The following is a 27,889-nucleotide window of genomic DNA, read 5'->3' as shown; positions in this document are numbered from 1 at the left end:
TTTAGTGAACAATTAAAATTAGGGAAACTTAGGAAGAAATTTTGGGTGTTAATCATAGTGTATTTAAAAGGGCTTTGGGTAGTCTGCCTTCTAACCCTTTCATCTTCTCCACACTTCGACTTGTATGAGATTGTAAGCCTATGGACAGGGTTTGTTTCTTTGTTCACTTTTGCAAAATCTCAACGTTCTATTCAAAATAATATAGTGATTCCAGTTCTACATCAGGGATAAAGAGCTGTTCAAAATGGCACAGATCCTGTATTGTCTCACAGCCATTAAAAATGAAACACTATGAAATGTAAACAAAAGTAAGAATTCTCTGCAAGAAAAATAACGCACAGGTGAATGAGGAGAGTATTTGACCACCGTTATCCACTTAATTGCACTTCACAATACATTTACAGCCTGCCTTACCAGTAAAGGAGTATCAAGTATCTGTGCTGCCATAAGGAAGACTCCAATTTGGGAGCAGACAAGTTGCTTCAGGGCTGGTGGAAGAGCAAAAACTGCAAAGGTAAGATGCTGGTACCAGGGGGAAACTCGACTGTTCAGTTCTGTAGTATCCCTGCAGAGTTGGAGTATGCAGTTTTTTCCATCTCAGCACTGAATGAAGCCGTTCTGACACACTGCAAGGTAGAAGGAAGAATAAGATTAAAGCACAAAGACAGAAAACTGCTGATAGAGGGTGAGGCACACGAAAGCGACGAAAAAGGAATGGACAGGTTACCCCATTGACTTCCCCTATGCCGGCTGTATTTGCTGCGTAGACAGAAGTGCTAACACATGTGAATTTAACCTGATGGTGTCATATTTGTACAATGAGGAATGTCAAGGCTGAAGCCCACTTGGAAGCAGAACCGCCAAGCAGAGCTTAATTTCTGAAATAAGAAAGTGACTGAGCTCATGCTCTCTGACCTGGAAGTCCTTAACCCAAATTGCAGTTGCGGGGTGGGAGTAATACCAATGGCCAGTGGAGAGGAAAAGACAGACACTTTGCATATGCTGTCTTGCTCTCTCTTGTTGTTTCATGACTGAGGTGGGGGAAAGTTCTGGGTTCAGATTTAGCTCAGCTTCTCACCCAATAAGCCCTGTTCCTTCATCTCAATTTGTTTTCACGAGTTACTCGTTTTAGGCTAGTCTAGTTTATGAATGATCTCAATAAAAGGTAGAAAACAAAGTAAAGTCTGTGGACAATATAGCTTTTTAATTTGATTCCCCCCTCCCCCATACACACAGACACATACTTTAACCATCATTTTTGCAGATAGCCTCAGGTGTGTAACCAGTTGCCGCGCTGATTCAAGAATAAGAGGAAAGCAGTCTGTGTACACACTACAGCAGAGCTTTCCAAACTGTGTGTCATGACACATTAATGTGTCGGCTGCAGTGTGTAAGTGTGTAGCACGAACACTCCCCACGCTCCTCCCGGGGCAGGAAAGGGGTTAGTTTAACTTCCTGTTTGCTAGTAAAACTGAGTTATTGTGTTATGAAATGATGCCTGTCTAAATATGTGCCACCAATATGAAAAGTTTGGAAAGCTCTGTGCTACACCTTTAAAGTATATTCTTTCCTTCAAAGAAGTGTGGATGCTGTAGTTGGTTAAGTGTTGCTGAGAACTGCTGGGTGTTGCTTGTGAGAGGTAAACTGCAGAACCCATAATTATTTGAGGGAAGGAATGTGCTTTTAATGTTCTGTAAAGGTATGGTATGTACAAAGCCTACCAGTACAGACAAAAAAAAAAAGTTAAGGGTGTGCACCGCAATCGATAGATTGGGGAGAGGAGAACCACATTCAATAACTCGCAGTGTACACTTGACATAGGTATCAAGGGATGCTGTCAGCAACAACAACATGCTTTGAAGTGTTCAAAGCACTTCCGTATGATAATTTTGCCGGGGGGGGGGGCTGAAACTGAGAAGCAGTCGCTTACTTGGGCAATCTAGTGACTTAATGGTGACTGGTTCTCAGTCTCTTAGGCTGCTATGCTACATTAGGTCTCTATAGAATACAATTCAACTGCTCCCATCTCTGTCTCTATCTAGAGACATTTTGCATCTCTAGCTCTGATTGGTCTTTCAGAAAACAAGATGGCAATACAAGTGACTCTTCTGGAGCAGTTGTGTTTCTTTGGATCAGGGCCATACAAAGAAAACCGCACACTGGGGCTCAATAACCTTATCACAATGCCTTTCAACTCTAGCAACGGTTGCATGTATGAGCAAATGTTTTGCAATGACTTTGGTCATGCTGCCTCTTCTACATCTTTATTAAGGCTGTCTTTAAAAAGAGTATTAAAAAAACTGTCTGATTTTTAACAAGAAAGGGAGGAAGGCTGAAAGTAAGGAACATGAAGGGAAGAAATAAGAATCTATGTGTACTCCTAAATGTACAGAGTTCCCAAAGCTTGTTTCATAGGGGCAAGAAGAAGAGAAGCCAATAAAGTTCAAACAAAACCTTCATGATTTAAAGCGTTTGAGGATTTTAGTTGTGCCAGACAAACAACTAAATTCCTATGGAAATAAATAAATTTTGCCAGCTTCTTCCCAGTGTCTTATCCATTAATGGAATTCTATATTCCACACAATGTTTCTACAACCTCTGATCATAGAATGAAATGTTCTTATTTGCTTTTAAAAATAATGATGATAGTGATCATTTGTGTTGCTGAAACATTCAGTGGAAGCACTACATGGGCTCTGAGATGTTGATTCCATGAGAGCTGGAACTAAATATACCGGTATGTGCTACAGAGGAAAAAACCCCATACCTCTCTACCTTATTTAAGCTGCCAAGCCCACTAATTAATATGCAGAAGCTGTGAAGGTGTATGGCTAGATTTATCCCAAAACGATGCTGGTGAACTCATCTCCCTGCCATTTCAGAAGTAACTCATTAGGGAAGTGGCTTTCGGGCAGGAAGGAACTAGATGAACAACAATGTGGCTTCTGTTTTGCTCTTCAGTTTTGAAGTAGGACCAACTCAGATTTATTTTATATGATTATCTCCCTTAGTTGGGGAGGATAAATGGATAGAGTAGCAGTCAGAGACATCCAAGTGCTCCCTATCCTTTTTCTCCACTATTTATTTGGCACATTCACCTGGAAGCGTCACCAAACCCTTGCAAAGCATCAGCCATAGGACTCTTGGCTGAGTCAGGAAGATCTTGGAGGTCATTTTGCTATCCCATCCAAAAGGACAGAGGAGTAGCTCAGAGGAAAGAATGACCATAACTCACGCTTTTACCGGCAGAAGTCCTCAGGTTCAGTCTTCAGCACCTCCCGGTAGGGCTAGGAAAAATCCCTACCTGAACCCTGTAGAGTCACTGGCCAGTCAGTGTACACAGGAAACTGCAGTGTGCACAGAAAACTGCCACAGTCGGGCAATTGATCCATCTAGCTCACTGTTGTCAATGATGACTGGCAGAGGCTAAAATTGTCTCTTGCCCCTTCGTAAGGGAACTACCTACGCACATACATATATATACATATTTGGTTCTGTCAGGTTAGGTCAATCACTGTATTCTGTAAGCTGTTTCTCCGCCACCCGCGCCACCCCCAACAAATTGTTAAAGGCATTATACATCTGATGTTAAACTGTTATTGAACATATTGCATAAGGTATATTGTTATGGACCCATATCTTAAATATGTGTTCACTGCAGTTCTGTTCTGGGGGTCTTTACTGAAGATGATGACACACCACTGAGGTTATTGCAATGGACACTGTTGGTTTAAAAATGACAATGCTGCTTTGCTTACTTGGATGAAGTTCGCAAGAATTGCCCAGTTATCATGGAATGATTTTATTTCTCATACAAATATTAACAATTTATGGATTAAATTTTTGATTTGTTGTTTCTTTTCTTTATTTTGTTTGCCCTTTTTTGATAATAAATCAATTTTTAGAGAAACAAATTCATGGAGGGCAAGGCTCTCAATGGCTACCATGCCTGTCAGATGCACAGTGCCACATTGCTGATGAATTGCAGGTATGCAGAGCCTTGTTGTGCTCATGTCCTGCTTACAAGCTTCCCACAGGCATCCGGGTGGCCACTGTGAGAACAGGACACAGGGACTTGATGACCCATTGGTCTGATCCAGCAAGCTTGTCTTACGTTCTTTTGTCCCTCATGGGCATTTTGCCGGAAATGTAAATTTAGACTTAATCTAATTACCAGAGGAAGATGTTTGATGGAGGATGCCCAGTGTAAACTTTCCTGGAATTAATTAATATCTGACTAAGGGCATGGAGATGGATCCTTGAATTAGATATGACCAAGGTTTCATGGCTTAAGAAGGCATACACTCATATTATTGCTGCCGTAGTGAGGAGACTTCCAACCACAGCCACTATTGGAGTGGAGGGGGATATTTAGCAGGAACCACTGGGGCGTCCTCTGATACTGAACCTGATACTACCACAGCTTAGACTGATTCTTTGCAACACTAAAACTGAACATCCTAATACTGCTGCACTGGACAACAAAAAATGGTTGATCTTCCATGATTCTGTAGCCAAAAGTCTCTAGTGGAATCAATCATTTACTATTGTATATTGCAGTGTTCATATGAGCCAATAGGAATCAGAAGACCATTTCAACAGATATTGTGCAAACGTTCTGCAAAACCAAGTTCCTACACCTGCTTTTCTGACCATGACAAGAGTTTCCAAATGCCAAACTGGAGGCACATTTCTGGGACAAAAATGGTGACTATTGCGCTGTTGTGGTTCTTATAACAACTTTGTCACTATGAAGAGAGGATCATCCATGGAATCAACTGGCCAACATTTACTTCTCCTGTCTGCCTCCATTAAAATTAAGAAAGAAAATATTCCACCTTTATGCCAATGACCTACAATTCTTTACACGAACTATCTTCTTCTTCTCTTGCCCCAGTCTCAGCTCTGCTTCTCATCAGATAAGTGCCCATTACAGTGGTACCTCGGGTTACAGACACTTCAGGTTACAGACTCCACTTACCCAGAAATAGTACCTTGGGTTAAGAACTTTGCTTCAGGATGAGAACAGAAATCGTGCGGCGGCAGCAGGAGGCCCCATTAGCTAAAGTGGTACCTCAGGTTAAGAACAGTTTCAGATTAAGAAGGGACCTCCAGAACGAATTAAGTTCTTAACCCGAGGTACCACTGTATCTAAATATAACTCTACTAAAACTGAGCTTCTGGTTTTCTTATTGCTGCAACATCACCTTTTCTTGTTCTTGATCATGCTAGTGTTTGTAGACTTATCAAGGCCAGAATCGTGTCTTCTTCTAATTCTTCCTTTCCTCTTCCTCCACTCTTCCAGGTCTTGTTATTTTCAGTTGTTTAATATAGACCTTAATTCATTATTTTCTTTCTGCAGGCTTTACCAGCATTTTAACCCATTCTCTCATTTATTCTCATTGACGATTACAACCTTGTACTTCATCTTTCAACATCTGTTATTAAATAACTTCCCTCTCTCTCCAGCGTGCTGCCGCTCATTTGATATATTCTACTTGCGGCTCAGTTTGCATTACTCAGTTTCACTGTTCTCATTACCGGTGTCCTCTCACTCTCTCCTTGATTTCAAATCAAGACGCCTGTGAACATTTTCAAATGTCTTACTGGTTTTGCTCTTCTGTAACTATTTTGTTTTCTTTCTCTGTTCCTCCTCAGGATCTTAGACCTACCTACAGATATCAGCCTTAAACCTAAGACTGCCCTCTTTATTCCCCACAAATGTCCTTTGTCTACATACACACACACACAAATATACACACACATACATGTGTGTGTGTATTATTTATTTTCCATTTAATTATATACATTCACATCATCATTACCCACTTTACATCCCCTGGCTCTTTAGAGCCTATCAACTTGCTTCCCTCCTGCCTCATGGCTATCAAAATTCACCTTTATATCATTGCATATAATGTCCTTTGTTCCCACCTCCCTGCAATTCCTGCCTTACATCCTGCTCTCTTCTTCTGTCTCTGTGTTCGAACCCCTCCTTTAAAAAAAAAAATCATTTCACCCCTTTACTTCCCTCCACAATGTGTCTTGTTTCTACATTAGATTGTAAATCTGTGCGCAGGTTTTAATTAACCTGGCAAATTTTAGGTGTATCGTAAGTTATTGTTTCTGTTACAGCTGCTATTGTTGTTTTGTTGCTTATTATTATTTGCAGAACAAGCTAAACTGGAACAGGATGAAATCAGACTGCAATGGTCCTTTTCCTGTTATACCAAATTATCACCTGTCTTAATGGCTGGTGAAAGAGAATGCCTACCATTTCAATGCACCTGTTCTTCTCCTCCCATCTCTCTGGGTCTAATAGGTTCCCCTCTTTAGAAGGAAAGTCAGTGAGTGTCATAGAAAGACATAGACCTACCATGTGACAATAAAGGGGTATAATTAGAATCACTGTGGGAAGAGGTGGCTAAACCTGTTCCAGATTAACCTGGATGTTTGGAAGAAGCAAGATTTGGCCGCCTCTCTACAGTCTTGCTGACTCTCTCTGCAGCTTGGGTGCTTTATAACACAGACCCAAATGGAGTCCACTATTGTAAGCACAACCCCACCTTTTTATCTAAAAGGTCCTACTCTAGGTCTCATTTCTTTGTCACATCAGAGTGTGACAAAGAGACAGAACCCAGGAGCATGTGGGTGTGCATCACCCCCATATTTTCAGCTAATACATATCAGTCCTGTAGTACTAGGTTTCAAACAGCCTCAACTTCAATGTTTCCGTAACTACATGCCACATATTATATAAATTTCACATATACCAGAGCAGAACTTAAGGTGGTCATGAAGAGAAAACCGTTCCAAAACAATAGTCTTATTAATAAGGATTTTAAAACAATATGAGTCAATGAGGCTTCTTCCTGTGTACTGCAAGATTGATGGTACCTCCTTTTTCCCAGTAACAAATGCTAATTTATGATTTTATCAGTTTTCTTAATTTTGTTAGCAATCCTCTTTTGTTAGCAAGCCCACTTACTGAGATGTTCTACTGAACACATTATAACTTCTGAAAATCAGTGGCTTGGGTTGAACTGCATATCAGAAAGGCTGGCGTATCCTCTTGGATAAAGGAAAGGGGGAGATGGTTCTTTTCGTCTCAGCCTGAGGTGGATAATTCTGAAAAACAAATATGAAGCTTGGGTTATATAAGTTATATTAGGTACTATGCCTAATTCTCCTAAATGGCCCACCCTCAGGCACCCATACTTCAGCATGAAGACCTAACACTCTGGGCTCTCTCTCAGTCCCTGAACCAGAAAAGGGAGAATTCACACGTACACAAAGACAGACTCTCTTGCCCGAACACACTCTCCAAGTTAAATTAATTGCATTGTCTCTCAGATCAGCTGACTCTTCAGCCATGTAATTATTAATACTGGGGTGGGTAGAGTTTTTTTATTGCTTTTTGATGAACTCCTACTTACTCTTCTATACCTTTGAAACAGTGTGATTCTATACATGTCTACTCAGAAGTAAGTCCCACTATACTCACTGAGGTTTATTCCCCGAGTAAATGAGTTCAGGACTGCAGGCTTTAATGGTCACTTTCAGTTTCTGTCTCTCTCTCCCCCCCCCCCTCTTTTCTGTCCCCTTGCTGAGAAAAGTTAAGACTAATGTAGCAATTCATTACTTTAGGGGGGGAAATTATAATTAAGTTTCCTTGCAAAATTAAAATTCTTGAACTACAAAAATAGATTAAAAAATAATAATAATCTGACATTAAAACATTGGCAAAATGTCTTATTCTTGGGGTAAGGGTTCTGAGCTTGTTTGGGGTTTTTTTTTTTATTAAAAAAAGATTCCTCTCGAATTCTTGTAAAAAAAAAAAAATCTCAGCAGCCGGAGCGTTTTGGAGGAGGGCTTCCCCAGGGTCACCTTTTTGTTTTAAAATGTACTGAGTTCTTTTTCAGGAGAGAAACAGGCAACTTTGTATTCTCTGTCTAAGCTCTTCACCTTCTCCTACAATAAAAATCGATTTGTACCCATCATCCACGATCTAGAAAATAAAAAACCCAATATAATTCGTGTATCTGTTACTTTATGAAGTAATAGAACCTTTGTGTTCCCCTTTGTAACAAAATGTGCTTTGGTGTCAATTTCCATAATTTGTTAATGACTAGCTGGGTGTTTTTTTTTAAGTAATCATTTTGTTTTTAGATTCTGGCTGTACTTCTCCTTCCTGAAGCTGGTGCAAAAGAGAAATATGATACATGCCAATCCAGACCACTTAAACCGAAGTATTTCAGTATAATTTGTCCCAAAATGTGAAAAAAAAATGTGTGTGTGTGTGTTTAAATCCCACCTGGGGTTGTGACTTCTTAGCGCCTTCTGAAGACCTAGAGCGGCTTATATCACACTACTTGCTTACAATTCGTGTGTGGATCTGTCTTAAATATCCTTTACACCTCGGTCTTTTACGCGTTAGCTGAGAAGTTTAAAACCACCACCCGGCATTGACTGATTGAGGTTCTCCCCTAAGCGCCTTTCCGTCTTTTAAGATTCCTGCCTTCAGAATAAGCGTGGAAATTGTCAGCGGCGGCGCATTCAGTTCCAACGCACTGTGGTGGCACACAATACAGTAGCCATTTAAGCGCGGGGGGGGGGGGAGATCTACAGAGCTTCTTAGAGCCTGCTTTACCTGGAAGTAACTCCTGTTGACTTCAGCGGGGCTTACTTCCAAGTAAGCACGCGCTATCGACCAGGGAGCGACGGTCGCTCTCCAACCCAGCCTTGGCATAGTAACCTCGGGTTCCTCTGTTTTTGCGAAGCGCAGTGCTATTCACCTTTCACTTACCATCCGATTTGGCTAGATTGGGGGGAGGAACGTTTTGTTACCGGCGTGAACTGTCTCCCCTTCTTGCCCCCCACCCTCCTTAGAGGATGACCTACGTGGATGGGCACTGTTTGTGTGTTGTTGATTTTTAAAAAAACGCCTAGGTTGCCAGATCTGTCCAGATCCCACCAGTTGCTGGCGCAGGGCAGTAAAGACCAGCGCCGCCAGCAACCTCTCTAGCGTAAAGCGCCTGACAGAAGGAAACGGAGGGGGACACCCGAAGGCAGCCCGTTTTGGGGGCTCATCGCAAGGTCTTTTCCCCTCTGCGCCCGAGCGTCTTCAGGTGCAGGCGTGAAGGGAAACGTGCCGCGATCCCAAATGTTGTATTCTTATGTTGCTGTGGTTTGGGGACACGCATACTATTTCTCCCGGGAAGGTGGCACGTTGGCACGCGTGTGCGCTCTCGCCCTCCTCGCTTTCAGGGCGATTCTCCTGTTTGGGACCCGTCTCCCACTTGTGTAGAAACCCGAGGTTAAGTTTCCACTCATAGTGATCGGGGTGAGTGGCCAAGCCGTGGGAAAGCGGGAGGAAGATGTGCCTGGTTTTTTATGGTTAAATTAATTACTACTGCTACTATTATTATTATTAACCTGGGCGAAAAACAAACAAGCACCCAAACGGGAGGGGAACGGGAGTTGTTTTAGTGAACATCTGAGGGGGGGAGGGAGGAGGGAGGCATGGGAGAGAGACGTCTTCTGGACTGATGAGTTGGGTGTCAAGAGAAAAGCGCGGGCTTTGCGGTGACACAAGAGTGCTTTTCTCTCCCTTCCTCCCACCCTCAATTAAAAGGAGCCTAGAATAAGGCCAGGTCGTGGCCGCCCTTTCCTACCGAGGCTTCCCAAAGCAGCTTCGACGCCACAGTCCCAAGTCCCCTTCTCCAGATTCATGCATCCAAGGAAAGAGGGGAACCCCGCGCCCACCCGTCCCCAAAGCTAGTCATGCTGCATGCAGTCACTGATCTGGCCGAGAAGCTGGACCCTGTCTGGAGAAGCAGAGCAAAAGGGGGGAAACCCGACCCTTTGGCCACCCTGGTTGTCTGGGCGCGCACGACCCTTTGGTGAAAAGGTGTTTAAACCCAGCTTGGCTCGGCGGCGCCCTTGGCAGAGAGCCTCCGGGGCTCCTCGGCCGCCGCCTCCTCTTCCCCCTCTGGCCAGCCGCCAAGGGCTTGGAGATGCCACCTCTGCGAAGTGCAACTCCCCGCCTTTGCCCGAGGTGGCCTCTCGAGGGGAGCGACCCACATCCGAGGATGCAGCCGCGCTCTGCCTGCCTCTTCCCATCCCTTTCGCCCGCTGCCTGACTGCTGGTTTGCGCCTTCCTCCAGGACAAGCTCCCTCTCCCACCAAACTTTCTTCAAGACTGTTGCTCGCTTTGCCCCCCCCCCCCCCAACTCCGGACTCCCCTCCATCCAGCCTCCCTCCTCCCCCTCCTCCTCCCCCAAGTCCCATTCGCTTGTCGCTCCCCCTCCCTCCCGTTTCAACCGGGGGGGCGCTTGCGCACTGCTGCGCTCTCTCACATCCCTTTGCCCCGTAGAGCTTTCCTGAGATTGTCGTCGGGTAAGTAATGTATTAAATAGCCCAGATCACACACACTCCTCAAGTCTAGCTTTCCGTCCACAATAAACACTCCTAGCCTCCTTTGTGAACCCAAACAAACCTGTCTATTGCCTAATTAGCCGTGAAAGGTAAGCGATTGGGTTTTGCGAGTCCCATTACTACCAGCATTGCGTTCGCTTGCTTGCTTGCTCCCCCCCTCACTTCTCTTTCTCTTCCTCCCTTTCCTTTCTCTCCGAGGGGGTCCTCCAGTCTCAGGTGTGTGTGTGGTCCTGATTCTGGAAAGAGACAAAGTTGCCCGAGGGATGGAGGGGGGTGGTGCAGCTGGGTTGGTAACTCGGCACAAGGGAGGAGGGAGAAAGGAAAGAAAGAAAGCCACTCTCGCTTCCTTGCTGCTCTTGCGCTGACTCCAATTAGGCGAGGGGGCAGATTGATCAGGCAGGGCAGCGCGCCTGATGTTGCTGTCAATTTCACTTGATCCGCAATTGGCTCCATGCATCAAAGGGGTCTGAGGACAAGAGGCGTCCTAAGCCACTGCTTGACAGAAGCTCCTCTTGCCACTCAGCCAGCGGTTTTGTCCTTTTACGCACCGTGTGGGGTGTTCCTCCGTGTAACTTCGGGTGGATTACTTGCGGGCTTGTGTATATCTGTGTGTGCCTCTGCGCGCGCCCGCGCCCCTGTTTGTTGGAAGGTTGTCAGAAAGTTCTGTTTTGTGTTGTCGTTTCGGTACCCCTGTTGGGATCCGAAGAGGAATGTTGGCGCTGCTCGTGTTGTTTCGGGGGAGTTGGGAAGGTGATTTGGCTTGAAAGGTGTAACTTTGTTTTCCATCCAAATTATAGCGCCAGAGTGAAGCACTTTTAAGGGTCTGGCAACGCCAAAGGTGCTTGAACTGAAAAAACACGGTGGAAGCAATTAAAACTCCTCCTTTCGGATTAACAACCAAAAATTGATCGATCTGTCAGGAATACTGTTGATTTATGAAAGGTGCTTATTTCCTTGGTATGGAGAATTTTATGTTCTCTAGGTGAAACTGAGTTCACCCAGCTCCACAGTAGATTGATGTTTTAATAAAAATAAATAAAGAGAAAAAGCTCGCCTGGCCTTTGGGGACATCAACTCTCAAATCGCAGTTAGACTAACAAATCAAATTGTATTATTTTTACATTTCATACCTTTTAATCTAATGTCTAAAAATGGCAACGATTTTCTTGTGCGGAGAGTGTTGAAGTTGTTTTGTGCGCCTTTCTTTTCTTTTTCTTTAATACTGCGCTCTTAAAAGTTCAAATAACAAAGCAATCAATGTTTCATAAGCAAAATGGCACGGAGAAATAGCTGGGTAATTTTGATAAGTGACTTAAACAGCAATCAAGATCTAAAGAAGGATCTAATATGAGCAAACGCCAGGGATTTGCCATGGAAACGCAAAGTGTCCTCTAGGTGGCAGACTGCACCCGCTATTCAACCTTTAAAAACTCTTTTCTTTTTTAAAAAATTCTCTCCCCCTTTTCTCCTCTCCCCCCCCCCTTAAAGCCAAAGGGAAATTTGGGTTGCGAGGAAGGGAGTGTGGTGTGTGTGTGTGTGTGTGTGTGTGTGTGGAAGAGGGGATGAATCCCAGCACTTGTTGTTTACCCAACACAAGCTACGATTATTTCTCAGACCTAAATAAGCTTTGAAACACAACAAGCCGCAATTTTCAGGGTGAAGAGCGGGGTTAAAATTAACCCTTTGGCTAACCGCTGAAGTGTGTACTTGTGCGTTTCAAAGGAGGGTGGGGTGGGGGGGATTCCAAGTGTCCCACTTGAAAGGGAGAGAGGAGATTGATCAAGCATATGCAAATCAAGAGCCACGCTAAACGCGCGCAAGAGAAACCTTGCCCCTAACAGTTATAAGGAAGGAAAGTTTAAATATCTACCATAAATCACTTTTTGGGGGGGAGGGGAGGGGGCGGTGTGGGACACTTCATCCTTTCATCCACCAAGGCAGCTTGCACAGCGCTGGCGCAGCTGAAAGCAGCACAAATGCGCGCGGACGGCCAGTTCTTCTCCCCCCCTCGTCCTCCTCCTCCGCCCCCCCCTTTGCAATGTAAATTTCAGCGGGACAAATTGCTTATTAATAGTCTAGAAGAGGAGCCCGTTTCTTTCTTTCTTCTTTTCTTTCTCTGTTTTTATTTCTGCATGGCCCCTAGCTATGCTCTGGGCAGCCCAACCGCCCAGCAGTTCTCTCCTCATTTCAATATACTAAAGAAAATGCAAATCACCCGCGTGCGACACACACACTCGCACGCATGCCCTTCCCTCTTCCTCCTCTTTTTTTTTTTAATGCCAAAGTTAAATTAGCAACAACTTTAAGTGACTTTATTAACATGGCACAATGTACGAAGCGGGGGGCGGCGGGAGGGAAATAAGCAAGTGTTCTTGCTTACAAACCGTGCTCTTTTTAAGAGTAACAGCATTCCGTGTTTATTATTGTTATCCCGATTCAATAGATCGAAACTCCCAGTGCAACAAACAAATGACATCTCGCCCAGCTAAACTGTCCAGGAGCCATCAAAAAGCCTCTCTTAATAGGCTGGTCCGGGGAAGTCTGTCATGTAACTTTGCTCGGTGGTGGACCAGCTTTTAAGGCTTTAATTATTGAAAAGGATGCGCAATCGTGGGCTATGGAGAGAGAGAGAAGCCCCGAGAGAATGGAGGGTCCTTGTTTCTCCACTGCTTTGCAAGATTGCGGGGTGGGGGACACGTTAGAGAGCCTCCTTGGCCCAGGGAGTAGCTGAGCGTGGCCAGGTCTCTCAGCGCAGTTGAACTGCTGCTGGAGGATCCTCTATCCAAATGCTCCTCTTCCTTTACGCTCGACAGGGAAAAGGAAGTCGCCGAAAAATTGTGCCAGTCGGCTCTGGAGCATTATATCCTCTCTGCAATCTTGGAAATATCTGGGAACTGGAGGTGTCGCACCCCCCCCTCCCAAATTAGGCGAAATCGCCTTCAAGAGCGCACCGTGTTTTTGAAGGAAATGTGCCCCGAGTCCCACCCAGCTCTGGTCCTCGGCAGGACAAGGGTGCGCGCGCGCGCGTTCACCGGTTCCCCAAGCACATTAGGTTAGACTCAGGAAAGAGCAGGAAAGAGTTAAACTCTCTATTATTCAGGCGAGGTCTTGTTAGGCTGTAATCTGCATTTTCTAACTACTGCGTAATAAAAAAAGTGAGAAGTTTGGAGACACCTTTCTTGATTATACCTTTGGCGATACTTTAGGTTTTACATTTAATTTGCATTTTGTTCTTAGTGAATATTGAAGTCTTGAGTGGAGGATTGAATTTTATTAGGACATCTGGACTGACAATATCAAATCAGACACCAGCGTCCCAAAGCATGCTAAAATTTCAGAGTTAATTAGAACGAAGTGTGTTTAATTAAAGCCAATTATAATATCTGAAATGATCGGATCGATCCTTGTTTGTTCAGTCGGAGTCGGTGGAGATTTTGATGGTAGGATAATGAAGACGGGTCGGCTCGAAAACTTCTTTGCAGGGAAGGGAGGTGGCGTTTTGTTTGTTTTTTCTTTTGTTTGTTTACGAATAAACACAGGCCCGGCGGCGCAGGGAAAGGGAGAGGACAACAAAGGGCCATTTAAATAAATGCCGACGAACTCTCTGGCTTTGCTTTTCCTGGAACCGCTGGAGGTCTTTAGGAAACGATGCGCTTTCTCGACCCCTAAAAAGCTGCGAAACTTCCTCCCTTGCCCGATCCTGCCTGCTTCCAGGAACAATCCCCCACGCCGCCGCCGCCAGCCCGCCAGCCCTCTCTCCCCTCCCTATATTGGATTGCTCTTTTTTTCCCCTTTCCCCTACAGCCTTCATTCATTCATCGCAAAGAGAAAGTCTTCCGGGCAAACAACGTTCTTCCAATTTGACGTGCGTTTTCTCCCTCTCTCTCCGTGAGGTTTGCTTAGTTTAAATCAATGCTTCTGGTCTGTATTCTCCGCTCCGTTCCCCAATCCTTTCCCAGACACGGAAGCGTCCTGTCCTGTCCCCCTAAACTAAAGGAAGACTCTTCCAAGCCCCAAATGTGACGGACGTTCCCCTGGTTTCTTCTTCCAGCTGAACGCGCTTCCCGTGGTTACTTTCCACACTGACTATTACCTTCGCTCCGGAATCCCCGTTTTCCCCTCCTCTCTCTCTCTCCCCGGTTGCCAGAGCTCCCCTCCTGCTCCGAGAGCCTCTTTACTCTCAAGTAGCGGCACCCTCCCGCCTTTCCCCCGTTTTTTCTCTACTTGGGAAGGTTTTTCCAGGCTAACCATCTCGGTGCCATTTCACCCGCGTTTAGTTTCCCAAGGCGGATGCCCTGCTTGCAGATGCCAAACTAAGGACCGCTGCTAGGAGGGAGTTCGTTAGGAGAAGGTGGGAAGAGAAAATCGCTTCCTCTTAAATCTGAAACGTCGCGTTTATACTCAGCGGATCCGAGAGGCCTAAGAAACTTCAGAGCAGCCTCCCAGGTGGAGAAAGCTGTTTCTCACCACTGCCACTCAGAAGAGGGGCAAATGAAGCCCAATAAGACCGTGGACTGTAGAAAGGGAGGGAGAGAGCGAGAGAGATGCTACTTTTTGTCCCCTCGACTGACGATCTCAATCTTATTTGCGCTGAAAATCTCGTCTCCCCACCCAAGGAGGCGCTGTTCGTCAAACTTCACCACCGCCGGGCGGCCAAGAGACGCTAGAATTTCTTTACTTAGAGAATTATATCTCTTTATTCAGGGAGATTTTGGTCTATGTGTGTTTCCTGAAAGTCGCCTAATAATAGAGTTAAAAGGTCTTTTCTCAGCGCGCCCGCCCCGCACCATCCCCAGTCTTTGCAATCTAACCAAAAGGAGGTAGGCGTGGATGAGAAAGGAAATCATCAAAGCAGCTCGTTCACAGAAAGAGAGAGAGGAAAAAAACCTTGTTGCTACAAAACTTACGTTTTGCTCCAGTTAACCAGCGCGTTATTGTCCGCCTCACCTCCTTAAGACACTACGAAGAAATGCTTAAACGTGGTTTCGTCTCCCCACGCCGGTTTGAGCAGAGCTAGTTAAGATCCCCCCCCCCAACTTGCTGTGTATTTGTTTGGTATACATAGCACCCGCCTTGCACTTGGCAGGTGTGAATGCTAACCTGAATGAAGCCAATCGAAGCTCAATACCATATTTTGCCTGGTTTTGTATGGGTGGGCTAGGAAGGCGAAGCGGGGCATTCCCAAGACCGTGCTGACGTTCACACGTGCCTGTCCGGAGTTTCGCTCCGGAGCCAGAAGCGAACTCTGCACCAGAGCCTGGCAGGTGGCTTTGCACAGGCGTGTGTGTGCGCGCGCGCGCGCGCGCGCGCGTGTGTGTGTGTGTGAGAGAGAGATATTTCCAATTCCTACAATGCCACTCGCCGCTGTAACTTCGCCCTTTTGGGCTGGCGTGCCTGGAATCTGTTTGGAGAAGGAAACGGTGGTGGATTGGATTCGGGAGGGAATCAAAGTCCAGGCGAGGAGGGCGGTCCAATTCCTTCCAGGTCCAGGTCCCTGGGCTCGCCTGCCTCTCAGCTGGACCGTCACCGGAAAGAGGGGCCGCCGCCAACCTCTGATCTGCCGCTGCTGCTGCAGTAGCAAAAAGAGGACAGGGCGGCTTGGAGCCAGAGCTGGATGCTGTGGAATTAGGTCCCCTGGCCCAAATCCCTCTGCACTGACCCCAAAGTGCCGGCCTTGGCAGGGGAAGGATCTTTCAAGGAGTCTCCAGAGCAAGCTTCTCTCTAAACAAAAAACAAAAAAAACCCAAAACAAAAAAAACCCACCACCAATGCCCAGTTAGTTATGCTGGCGGAAGCCTTCGGCACATCCCAAGCGCGCGCCCAAATCGCGTTTACCCTACGAATCTTGCTGTAACAGCAGCACAATCCGGAGTTAGGACCTCCGAGGGGCGCGCAGGGCGCCCCGAAATACTAGCCACCGACCTGGGAAATTAGTCGACCCTTGGCACCCCCAGTGTCTCTCCCGCAACACACACACACACTGCCAACCCAAATTGTTCTGGGAGACCTTGCCAAGTTTAAACAAATAGCTGAACTACAAATGTGCGGCTCTTCGAGAAGCGAAGAAACAAGAGTTTGCTGAGATTTGTTTCGGTGAAGCCGGGCATAAATTACTCCGAGTGGAACCGAACACGTCCTTAATCAATGGCGCCTGAAAAACACTAAAAATGAAATATGGGTGTTGGCAAGTTGGCTTCGATTCTTCGCTTGGCCATCCGAAATAAAATAATACTCGTTCGAATAATAAGAATGGACAGAAGGGTGAAAATTAAACACGAGCGCGCGCGCGCGCGCATGGTGGTTGGCGTGACCACAAGCTGATGGCACCGTTCCTTCTCTCTGAACTTTTCCTCCCTCCAAAGTTTCTTTGGCAAAAGTGGAAACTTGCACTCAGGCGCGCATAAACACACCAAATTGGAGTGGGGGGGGGGAGTAGAGGGGGGAAGACGAGCAGCGTGGAACTTGAGCACCAGGCAAAATAAACAGGGAATACACGTGGGAAAATTGGGAAGGTTTGAACCACTGAGGTGTAACAGTTCTTTCTTATTCAGGGTGGTGGCAGGGAGATAATAAGTGAAGTGTTTGCGATAATAGTCTCGGGAGAATCATCCCAAAGGAGAGAGAGAGAGCGCGCAAGTGTGCGTGCGTGTGTGCGTGCAATTGTGCGCGTGTAAGTAAGTGTGTATAAGCGCGTGCGCACACAAACACGCGTATATGTGCATACACACACGCGCACTCCGAGGCCGGGCAAATTATCAGTTTGAATCTGTGGGATCCGTATAAGGTGTGCGATTATGGGTCATTATGCTGTGTGTTGTTAGAGAACACAGAAAGGGGGGGAGAAGGGTTGAGATCTTAAACATGATTTATGGTAGACTCTGCGATTCCTTTTCTCAGGCTTTTAACAGACGGGGGCTGTACAATGGAACATGTTGAAAGGCCAGATCGGACGTGTCCTCTCCCCCCCCCCACACCCGGCTTCCCCCCTCCCCCGCCACCCTTGTAAGGGGTGGGGTGCGGAGAAAGAGGAGCCTTGGGTGGTGGTTGAAAGCCCAGGCAGGGCTCTGTCCCTTTAAGGTCACTGCATGCTCTGGTATGATGATGTTTAGAAGGACAGCTGGGCAATGGCCATCTGACTGACTTCGGCTTGACATCTGGGAGACCACTGGTGTGTGGCACGCGAATCGCTTGATGTCGCTATTTAAATGCAAATTTGTGGGGGGATCATTGAAGCCTCACCCCGTAAATTCACACAAAAGGAACACTTCACACACTCCGAGGAGGAGGAGGAGGAGGAGGGTCGTTACTTCGGGAGGTCTTGGCTGCAACATGCAAATCTCATTCAAATCCGCAGCACATTCTGCATGACTAACTTTGCTAAGGTCAAGACTTTTTGGTGGGGGGGTGGAGGAGGAGGAGGAGGAGGGGACGGCTGCCTGCCTGGCTGTGGCCGGGCTACCAACTCAGCTGAGTCTTGGTCAGTTCCTGGGCTCTCTCATTTAAGGGTGAGCACCTCCCCACTGCTTAGGTTGTGACCAGGCCTGCCTGGTCCTCCCCGAGGTTGCAAACGTTTCAAAAGGAAAGTTTCACCATCCGCACAAGAAGGGCGCATCGTCTGCTTCCCCCTGGTGCTTTGTGTCCCGGTGAACTTCACCTTCTTTGGCAGGACAGCGCTTCGCCGGGGGCTCGGAGCCAGCCTCGCCCCGGCCACCTCCCTCCCTGCCACCTCCTCCCCTTTTATTTGGGATAAGAGAAGCCCCCGTTTTATGAGGGAAACACTGATTTCCCCCAAGTATTATGCGGACGCTCTTACAAACAACTCTCCGCCTCTTGCTTAAGCAGGTTTTCTCTCCCCCCCCTCCTCCTTGGACAAGAGGAATCGCCCCGTCCTTTTGCTCTCTACCCCCGGGATGGGGTGGGGTGGGGGGCAAAGGCGGGGTGTTTGTTCCTTGCCCCTCGACAGGGTAGAAAAATTGAGCTTGAGGTGCTCGAAAGCAAGCAGACAAAAACACACACACACACCCTTAGGATCCAAACCCAGGAAGTGATTTTTCCCCTTCCCTTTCCATCTCTCCGCTTTGCTCCCCGAATGTGGCTTGGAGCCAGAGGTGAAAGCGAGAAGGGGAAGGAGAAAGAAAGAAAGAAAGTTGGTGAATGATAAAGACCGTATTTTCCACGCTTTGGGTGCAGGACCAGATGATCTAGAAAATGAGCTGAAATAGATTCAGCCTCAGAGTCTGATGTGAAGAGCAGCTGACTCCCCTGTTTCTGGCCAGATGGCTTCTGAACACAGATTTGCATTCATTTTCGCTTAATATCGTCCAAAATAGCGGGGCAGCTGCATTTGTTGTCAAAAAGGTTTAAAACTCCCCTTTCTTTCTGGGGCAGGATCGTTACCTTATGTGATGGGGGGCTTATGCAACTTTCACCCCCCTCTCACACACGCATACACCTCCCTCCTTCTCCCCCTCCCCCTTTAGTCAACAGTATCAGATTTAAAAGGATTTGTTTTAAAACCATCTAATTTGGTAATCAGATTTAAATCGCCTTGGCGCGTGTAATCTGAATTAAAGATACTGTAAATGGTTTGAAGCATGGTGCTTTTTGTTAGTGCAGGCAAAAGGAGCAACTTTAACCTTCTTCGGGTATATTTTTATCAGATTGGTCCTGATCAGATATTTGACCCACGGTGGGAAAGTATCTTTTAAAAAAGTGATAGCCGGGAGAGACAATAGTATTTTGTCCATAATGACTCCAAGAAGCTTTTATCGTCTATATATACTGTACAAAACACACAGAAAAGGGGACTGAAAAAGAAAATGAGACATTTATTTTTCTCCCCCCCCCCCCAACTTGTTTTGTAACTTTAGTTCTCCTTGCAAGTCTAGCTCAGAAGAGGTGTGACATCTTTCAATCTACCCCACGGTACCCACTGATTATTATTATGGAGTCAGGATCCCCCCTTTAATTTATCGTGAATAGTTTCTATACACTTTGATTTAAGGTTATTAACATTCTATAGACAGTGGCATCTTTAATATGTGGCGATCGCTTCTAAAGACTAATCTCATTACCCTCAAATAGTCATAAAATATGATTTTATTATACTTACGTATTTAATTAGACGGCCAGCAATGTAATGGATTTTGAGATCGGGTAGAGCAACAGCTTTGATAATTCACTTATCTTTAGCAATAGTCATTAACCCCCAACACCAGCAAAATAGATTGCTTTCTAACACATATTTCCGCGCGCACCCCCCTCACCCTTTGAGGAGGGATCGGGGGTCCCTTGGTAACACAAATCGGACTTCGATTTTCACCGATTAATTAAAATATTAACGTACATACCCCTGCCAATTCACATAAAAGGAAGTCCTAACCCACCCAAGATGGGGGAAGGTTTATATATATATATTTAATACCCTTGTTGGGCTCATATGTACACACACAATCAAACGGGGTGGGGGGGCGGAGGAGGGGATCTGCTGCGTCTCTGCAGAAGAGTATCCGGGACACCCCTTTGTCTATAGTATACCCAAGGTCTCCTCCTTGCGAAAAAGCAACTGCCCTTTTGAAAACCCTGCGCCCTATCTCTTTCTCCCCCCCTTTCTTTCCAGGAATAATTCACCTCGTGCTGTCAGTGGTGTGTCTCCCATCTCACAAGTAATTAGCCATTTCACTCTTAACTCCAATAATCCTACAGTTCTAGCACTTTTGAGTGCTCATCTCCCCATTGCCTTTACCTCTCTGAACACGCGCACACAAAAATACACGCACACAGCTCTAACGATTCCTCGAAACCCAAGTTTCAAAGATGCTGTGATCTGCCTTTCCTAACCTGTTACCGGAAAAGAGCTAAAAGGCAAGCGCGAGGAAAAAAACCGCGTCACTTGGAAAGCACTGCCAGGCATTGATTGGGATTCTAAAGAGCGCCGCGCGGGTTTCTTTTCCTCTCTGCTCCTCATCAGTAGGAGCGTAACTTTGGAGGCTTGTGTTTCTTGTGTTTTTAAAAAAAGAAATACAAATAAAAATAGGAGCGGATTAGAAAACAGGACGTGCTTTGGGGGGGGATGGGCGGGCTCGGCTATTGTTCTGGGCGGCGTTCACCTTCCCCACGAATATTATTAGAAAGTTTGCATTTCATGCCTGCGCCCCTGCGGACTCGGCGAAGAGTTGCCCTTTACCCAAACGTAACGGGGCTTCGTTGCAGTTGGTCAACACGCACTAATCACCCTGTGCGCAGTTTGCAGACCACCTGTAATCGTTCCAGGGCTTGACTCGTAAAATTAAACCAGAGACCGTGTGTGTGTGCGCGCGCGCGCGTGTGCATTTTAATACAGCCAAGTCAAGCAGCCTGGCCAATTCACTTTCCAGAACGCACGGAACCTTGTCCGAACGGCCCTTTCTTCCCCGGTTCACCCCCAAAGATTGCTGTAAGAGAGAACCCGTGTGTGTGTGTGTGTGTAGGGGTTGGGAAGGAAGGATCCTGGCCACCTACACGCTGATGTCTTTAGCCTACATCCCACGCACCTTCTTCGCCCGTTTCTTCTCTCCCCCTTTCAGCGTGCATTTGTTTGTGTGTGTGTGTGTGTGCATAGGTTTTGTGTTTAACATCCAGCACCGCTCTCTGTTTATATTGAGGCGTGCTAGTCTTTTAACGATCGTGATTCTTTGCAAATTGCGAGGCGCTCCAGCTGTCCCTGTGCTGCGACTCTCCCCTCCCCACCCTTTTTATTAATATATATATATTCTAATTTCATTGGCTGCCGGCGCGCGTGTGTGTTGCATGCATATATATTATTATATATATATATATGTATGTATAAAATAAAAAGCCCACCCTAACGCTTGCGTTATAAGGGAGGGGGGCAGCGTGGCGCTGCACTCGGAGGCTGCAGCAGTCAGTCAGAACTAAACAAGCTGTGGAGCTCTCGGCTAAAGGGAGGATTTGTTCTGCCCCCCATATATGGTGTTGGCCCCGCCTCCCGCACGTCAGAATCTGACAGCGCCGTTCCCGGGGGTTTAGAGTTTTGGCTCCCGGGAAAGGTTCCATTCCTAGGGGATGGAGGGCTGAGTTTTGTACGCTTCCCATCCATTCTGCAAGACGCTAAAGGCCCCTCATCGAGCTCTCCTGTGTCCAGGAACACCTCCATGGTAATCATTTTTTCGTTTATTTGTCTTTTGGAGCAGGAGAGCCTTGCCAGAAGTGGTCGATTCAGCAGTGTCCTGAAGGTTTTTTGATGCTGTTTTACTAGGGATGACACCACGTTGAGAAGCCTCGGCAAACAAACAACAAAAATTATTTATTTGTTAAAGAAAGAACGAGAGAAAGAAAAGAAAGAAAGGGGGAAAAAACAAAGGCAACCTCGCAATACCGGCGGCTGTATTTCCTACTTTTTTTAAAAGCAACAACAACAAAAAACTTCATTTTCCCCCCTCTCTCCCCCCACCTCTGTTTCAACCTCTCCGGGTTTTTTTGTGTTTTTTTGGTGTGTGTTGTTGGTTTCTTTCTTTCTTTCTTTTTTTTTTTAAACCTCCAAACTGGAACGCCATCCAAGTAGAACTGCTCAGTATATTGTTTATGCCGTGCCAATACAGGACAGATTGAAGACGGAAAGACGACTTGAACTGGGCTTTCCTCCTACTGATCGCGGGGAGTAAAGTCATCTCTTCTATTCCGCTCGCGCCAAGGAGAGTGGGAGACCGGGAGAGAAAGAGGCGAGCGAGCGAAAGAGAGAGAGGGGGGGAGAGGAGAAAGGAAGAAAAAAAACAAAACAAACAAACCCCACCACCGCCACGAGAGAAAGAAAACAACAGCCATCAACTACGACCCCCCACCCCCTTTATCTGACATTTCCCACAATTTTTTATTTTTTATTATTTTTAGCCCCTTTTGGTTCAGAGCTGGTTTTGCCCCCAAATTGTTTTAATGTTTGGGATTCAGGAAAATATACCACGAGGTGGGACGACCATGAAAGAAGAACCGCTGGGCAGTGGAATGAACCCAGTCCGATCATGGATGCATACAGCTGGGGTTGTGGATGCTAACACAGCCGCGCAAAGGTACGTGTGCCAAATGATCCCCGTTCTCCCTCTCGCCTCTCTCTGGCGCTTCGCATCCCGGCCGTAAATCGCCCTCGATGCTCCATATCAATTACAATCTCCCTGAACTCCGCTTCAATGTCTCCCTCTCTCTCTCTCTCTCTCTCTTTCTGCTGCTTCTTCTCCTTCTCTCCCCCCCCCCCCAATCCCACATGCCTGCCTCTCTCATGCTCTCTCCCTGCTCATTACATAATATTACGGCGATAGTGACAAATCCAGAAATTCTCCTTTCTCCCCCAACGCCCCCCCAGAAGTAATTTCCACAATCTCCCAATGTGTGTGTGTTCTTTTGTGATATCTCTCCATCTACCCATCTATCTACATATCTGAACCCGTCCATCCCACCCTCCCCACGCCCGCGCACCCCCAAGTCCCTGCGCTCTCTTGCTTCTCCTGTGCCTCCGGTTCTCTCACCCAGAAATTATCTTGTTTTTTCTCCCCGCAGCGGTGTGGGGTTGGCTCGGGCACATTTCGAGAAACAGCCGCCTTCCAATCTCAGAAAATCCAATTTTTTCCACTTCGTCTTAGCTCTGTACGACAGGCAGGGGCAGCCAGTGGAGATTGAAAGGACTGCTTTTGTGGACTTTGTGGAAAAAGAGAAAGTAAGTTTTTAATTAAAAAATGCAACCTTCCCTCCCCGCCCCCGCCCCCGCCCCATCATTTAAAATAGTACTAATAGCAAAATAATAAAATAATAATAATGTGATATAAGTCGGATCCCGACGATTAAATATAACATTCGCCTTGCCTAGACAGTAGCAGTTCTAACGGGACTCTAGAGGCATCCGAACCACGTGTAGTGTCCCAAGTTCTGATGCCAGGGATTGGCACCTAAAACTGGTTTGCAAAGTTCCCTTAACCTAACCGGCATATTTCAGCAGCCAGAAGTCCATTTTTTCCGGTCCCAAACAAAGCTTGTCTGTCACAAAGATAGATAAACAAAACAAAACATTCTAATGGGAAGCTGCTGCTGCTGGAGCAATCTGATCCTATAGGCAGCTGGAGTCCAGCTACGGCATTTTTAAAACACAACCCCACAAACCAATTAAAAGCAATTATTTATCATTACTTGCAGGAGCCAAACAATGAAAAAACTAACAATGGAATTCACTATAAACTCCAGTTATTGTACAGTAATGGTAAGTTTTTATTCTTCGCTGCATCCTTGTTGTTGTTTGTTGTTTTACCTGTATATGCACGAAAATTGCTACCCTCTTTCTGGAGCACTTTAAACAAAAAAACAAACAAAGGATATAAAGATTTTGAGATTAAAATTACATGACTGTGAACACGACTCTTCTTATGGCATAGAAGGAAAACAAAACATAAGCGATCAATAAGTCAATGGTACTTTACATGATTAACCGGCTGGTCTTGAAGTAGAAAGTTAAAACACACACACACACACACAAACACACAAACAAGCGAAATGCCCCAAATCAATATCTGCTCCAGCACAACATCACTTTTAAGAGATCCAAACCCAGCTTCGCAAATTAATGTTAATTCTTGTGACTGCCTAGCTCCATCATGCCAGATGTACATGATTCCACACCAAAAGAATCAGGAAGTTGGATGGCAAATATTGACAAAGGGAAATAGGGATCGGAAACCCGAGCAATCAACCTTTATTTCTTGTGTTGTCTTTGGGGTGGGGTGGGGGGGCTTACTTTATGATAACGCAGGCCACTTTGGTGAAACATGCATACTTCAGTTATCTCAGTCAAGGCAGCTGTCTCATGTTTCTGTGGCCATACATGCTAGGCAGCGACAACCTGCAGACTAGATTATTTTTATTTGAATCTCCCTCTCTCACATGCGTTTTTATTGCACCCAGCGTCCAGCTGAGTGTCTTCGTGTAGCCATTGTGTTATCTGTGTAGCTTTGCCTTGCTCGCCAGGCACTTCGTTTCTGACAATAAATGGGTCTCTCGTTTTGTTTTTGCTTTTCCTCCCCCATACGCAGGAGTTAGAACGGAACAGGATTTGTACGTTCGGCTAATAGATTCCATGACCAAACAGGTGAGAAAGTTTAAGCTTTTTTAAGAGTTGTGTGAGCTGCTGAGTTTGTGTCTGACTCCCACCTCCGAGGGAATGGGACTCTCCTTGGCTCTTGATGGCACGCCTATCCTTCCCCGAGCCCCCTTGACATGTTAGCTAAATTCCCATACGGTTGACAAATACTTCGAAAGCAAACTAGTTTTATTATTATTACTGTTACTATCAGGAAGCTGTTATGAATGCGCTGCCCTTTAATGCCAGATTTCCATCTGCTTGATATCAGGGAAAGAAGAAGTGACCGGGGAGGGCAACTGCTCCAGTGTTCCCTCAATTTTATTTTAAAACAACCTGGGGGATTAATTTTGTTAAGACCGATGACAAAAAGGGAAATTGTCTCTTAATCCGGACGCGCTGGAATCGAAGGAAGCAGCTTTCCTTCCCTCCTCCTCTCCTCTGCCCTCTCTTTTTCTTTTTCAAATGGGATGATTTAGTCTCGCGAGACGTTTATTTGGGATGTAAAAGTTAAATGTGTTGAGGTGAAAAGTCATCTTGTTCTCCACTAGTCCGGATTCACCTCGCAGTCCCCCATCTCCATAATTCAAGCTCTATGCTCCAGGGGTCACCCAAACCCGTCCATTTTCCCTGAGATCAGCTCCTGTTTCTTTCTCAAACCTCTGTCATCCCTTGTAAATAACATAATTACAAGCAGGTCCTTATTAAATTATTTAACCTGTCTTGGCCAACTTTCTCGAGGATAACTACAGTGTTCTCAGGACTCCTCCAAGGCAATTAAAGGCAAGGAACTGTCCCCACCCCCCATCCCAAAAGCTGCCTGTTAGCTACTGGATGGCTCAACTTTTAAATCTTCTTTTATTTTCCCGAGAGAGTCATTTGCTGCTTTCCCGGTTTTTTCAGAAAAAAGATAATGTTTCCACACATGTAAACGAGGGGAACTTGTGCCCCTCAGAAAATAGAGAATTCCGGGGGTGTTTAGTACTGTAAATAAATGCCCAGTGCATTTTTTGTCTCTCCTTGCAATGGTGCACGAAGAGAAACTTGCTTTCTCTGGCATCATTTGAAAAATAATAATAAAAAAATAAAATGTAAAAGGTATCAAAAACAAAGGGCAGGGCTTTGGGAATATGTGGCCTGGGACACAATTCCAGCTCGGTTAAGCTTCCAAGCAGTCTCTCCACTCCTCACCAGAAAGTTTATAGCGATCTTGACAAAAATAGGGTTAGATTTAAATGCCCTCCGCAGTTAAATGAATGGTGCTCTTTTGGAGAAAACCCAACCTGACAGGCAAACCCCAGTCCTCTGACAAAGACGGAGGCGTTGTGCCCTCCAATAATTATTTCAATAGGTTACAGAGAGGCACCCTTTTAAACTCTGGAGCGCTCTCGAGTTGACAATGACTTTTTATTTCCTTTGTACATAGCAGCTAAATGTTTTCGGAAATCGCTGTAGGCTAATTAAGAGGGTACTATAGGCAGCTCTGCAAGTTTTGATGCTCTTGAATAGAGAGAGAGGGAGGGAGAGAGAAAGGAAAGAGGCTAACATTTTCAAGCACACTTTTATTGGTAATTGAAGCTACGGATCTTTGCAGTAGCACCAGTGCTGAAAATACAGGCTTTTAATCTCTCTTCGCTGACGGGGAGGAAAGAGGGGGAGGGGGAGAGATAGCCCAGTAACTGATCAAAGAGTCAATGGCGCTGAACCGACAGTTTATGGATTTCTGTTGGTGCTACAAAATAAAAAATAAATCACATCTAAATACGCGGATTCATCAGAGGCGAAGTAACAATCACCAGAAGTTATATGGCGTGCTGCAACAACAAACATTCGCAGCCACTGACTGCTTGTTATGTCTGCGGTGTCATATATTTCTTCAGGCTTCTCCACACTGGTACCTGCTTTAGACAACTTGGGGGAAACTAGGCCATGTCCCCGCTTCAGTGACGAGGACTTTTGCAGGCTTTCCTTGGGGAAAAGGACACGCGCAAGCTACCCGCCGTGGCCTTGTCAACAAGCAAAAAAGTGGCTCAAAGTGGGTAGCAAACGCAGTAGGTAGGTGGGGGGAAAGAAAGAAGAGAAGCTTGCCTTCCCCACACTTGGTGTTGGGGAAGGAGTGGTGGCCGAGGCGGTGAATGGCGGGGCCTGGAAATTACATGTATTCGTGTGCCTCGAGCGGTTCTTCTTCCAACCTCCCCCCCCTTTTTTTTTTCTCCCACCTCACACAGCCCCCTTTGCAAAAGGAGGCAAAAAAAAAAAAAAAAAGAGAGAGAGAGAAAGCCCGCAGTAATGGGAATGGAAGCAAGTGACCTCATGGAGCACAGACGGCTGAGGCCCAGGCTGTGTGAAGGGGAAAAAGCGGGGGGGGGGGGGCGTTGAGGCAAAGCAGGCGAGGCAGGGAAGGAGAGAGAGAGAGAGAGAGAGAGAGAGAGAGAGAGAGGAAAGCACCGATTTCTGTGCGAGGTGGTAGGGGCTTGTGGAAACGCACAGCTCGGCTGCGGCCTTCTCGAGGAAGGAGCCCTGAACGCGGCGCTTGTTTGGGCGAAGGGAAGCCGGCGCGCGCGGGAAAGCTCTCCAGGGGAGCCTGCGAGGCAAAAAGCAGCGCGCGCCGAGAGCTCTCTCTCTCTCCCCGCTCGCTCTGTGTGTGTCTCTCATTCTCCAGGGGAGGCTGGGCTGGGGGAGGGGCAGGAGCGGGTAGAAAGCGGAAAAGCCTTTCCATGAGCTGCCTGGTGCAGCCAGGCTGCTGCCGCCGCCGCTCCTCCTCCTCCTCCTGCTGCTCACAGTCCGGTCAGGCACGACGGTTCCCCTAAGTCTGGAGAGCGGAGGGGGGCGAGAGAGAGAGAGACAGAGCGCGCGCGGGAGAGAGAAAGCGCACCTATAGCTCCACACCATCTGTTAGAGCCTCTGCTCAAAACCCACTCAACCGTGTGCCCAGACACACTTGCCTTTTTTACCCAAGAAAAATCATTGTTAGCAGTTTCAAAATAAACACCAGATTGCCCATTAGCACTTTCTTCCCCAAATATCAGGCCGATAATAACCATATTGTTGTGCATGCTTCTGGGATTCCTCAAGGCGGCTAGACACTTCTTGTTTTGATCAGGAAAAGTGTGTGTGTGTTGTGGGAGACGGAGGGAAATAGCCGCTTTCGTACCTAACTCAAAATGCGCCGTAACCCGCTGTAAGGGACGCTGTTTGGGAAAGAATGCCTCATAAAATATATAAGAAAGGGCCACAGCCTCAGTGACTGGGGAACCCCTCTTTCTCCTATAAAAGACTCAGTCCTTTGCATCCAGTCCATCTGGTTTCACCTATCACGCTGCTCTTAGGTTGGAG

The 27,889-nt window shown here is 46.4% G+C and overlaps 1 protein-coding gene and 1 long non-coding RNA gene across 22 annotated transcripts in view; one reads left to right on the top strand and one right to left on the bottom strand.

Moving 5' to 3' along the window:
- Window positions 1–404: 404 nt before the first annotated feature.
- EBF3 (EBF transcription factor 3) overlaps window positions 405–27,889 on the top strand; it is a gene marked incomplete at its 3' end in the record, with an annotated part of 192,981 nt that continues 165,496 nt past the window's right edge. For 4 of the 21 annotated variants that reach the window (XM_081007168.1, XM_081007154.1, XM_081007164.1 and 1 more), the window contains exons 1-4: window positions 21,324–22,502; window positions 22,987–23,143; window positions 23,617–23,680; window positions 24,507–24,562. In XM_081007168.1, the coding sequence (XP_080863294.1) occupies window positions 22,369–22,502; window positions 22,987–23,143; window positions 23,617–23,680; window positions 24,507–24,562 (411 nt within the window). In that variant the 5' untranslated portion in view covers window positions 21,324–22,368. Of the gene's footprint in view, window positions 515–10,418; window positions 10,527–21,318; window positions 22,503–22,986; window positions 23,144–23,616; window positions 23,681–24,506; window positions 24,563–26,851 lie in introns of those variants that run through there. The other 17 variants (XM_081007170.1, XM_081007167.1, XM_081007166.1 and 14 more) reach the window with 10 other exon arrangements.
- Window positions 508–16,096, bottom strand: LOC308477998. Its single transcript, XR_013986798.1, has 3 exons — window positions 15,345–16,096; window positions 6,989–7,128; window positions 508–626 (listed from the first exon to the last, which is right to left on the bottom strand). It is a non-coding gene; the product is annotated as an uncharacterized lncRNA (long non-coding RNA).

This window comes from Podarcis pityusensis, assembly GCF_964106645.2.
Source record: "Podarcis pityusensis genome assembly, chromosome: 5".
NCBI lineage: Eukaryota > Metazoa > Chordata > Lepidosauria > Squamata > Lacertidae > Podarcis > Podarcis pityusensis.
The sequence above is the reverse complement of the archived record's forward strand: the minus strand, read 5'-3'. Positions and strand labels throughout refer to the sequence as shown.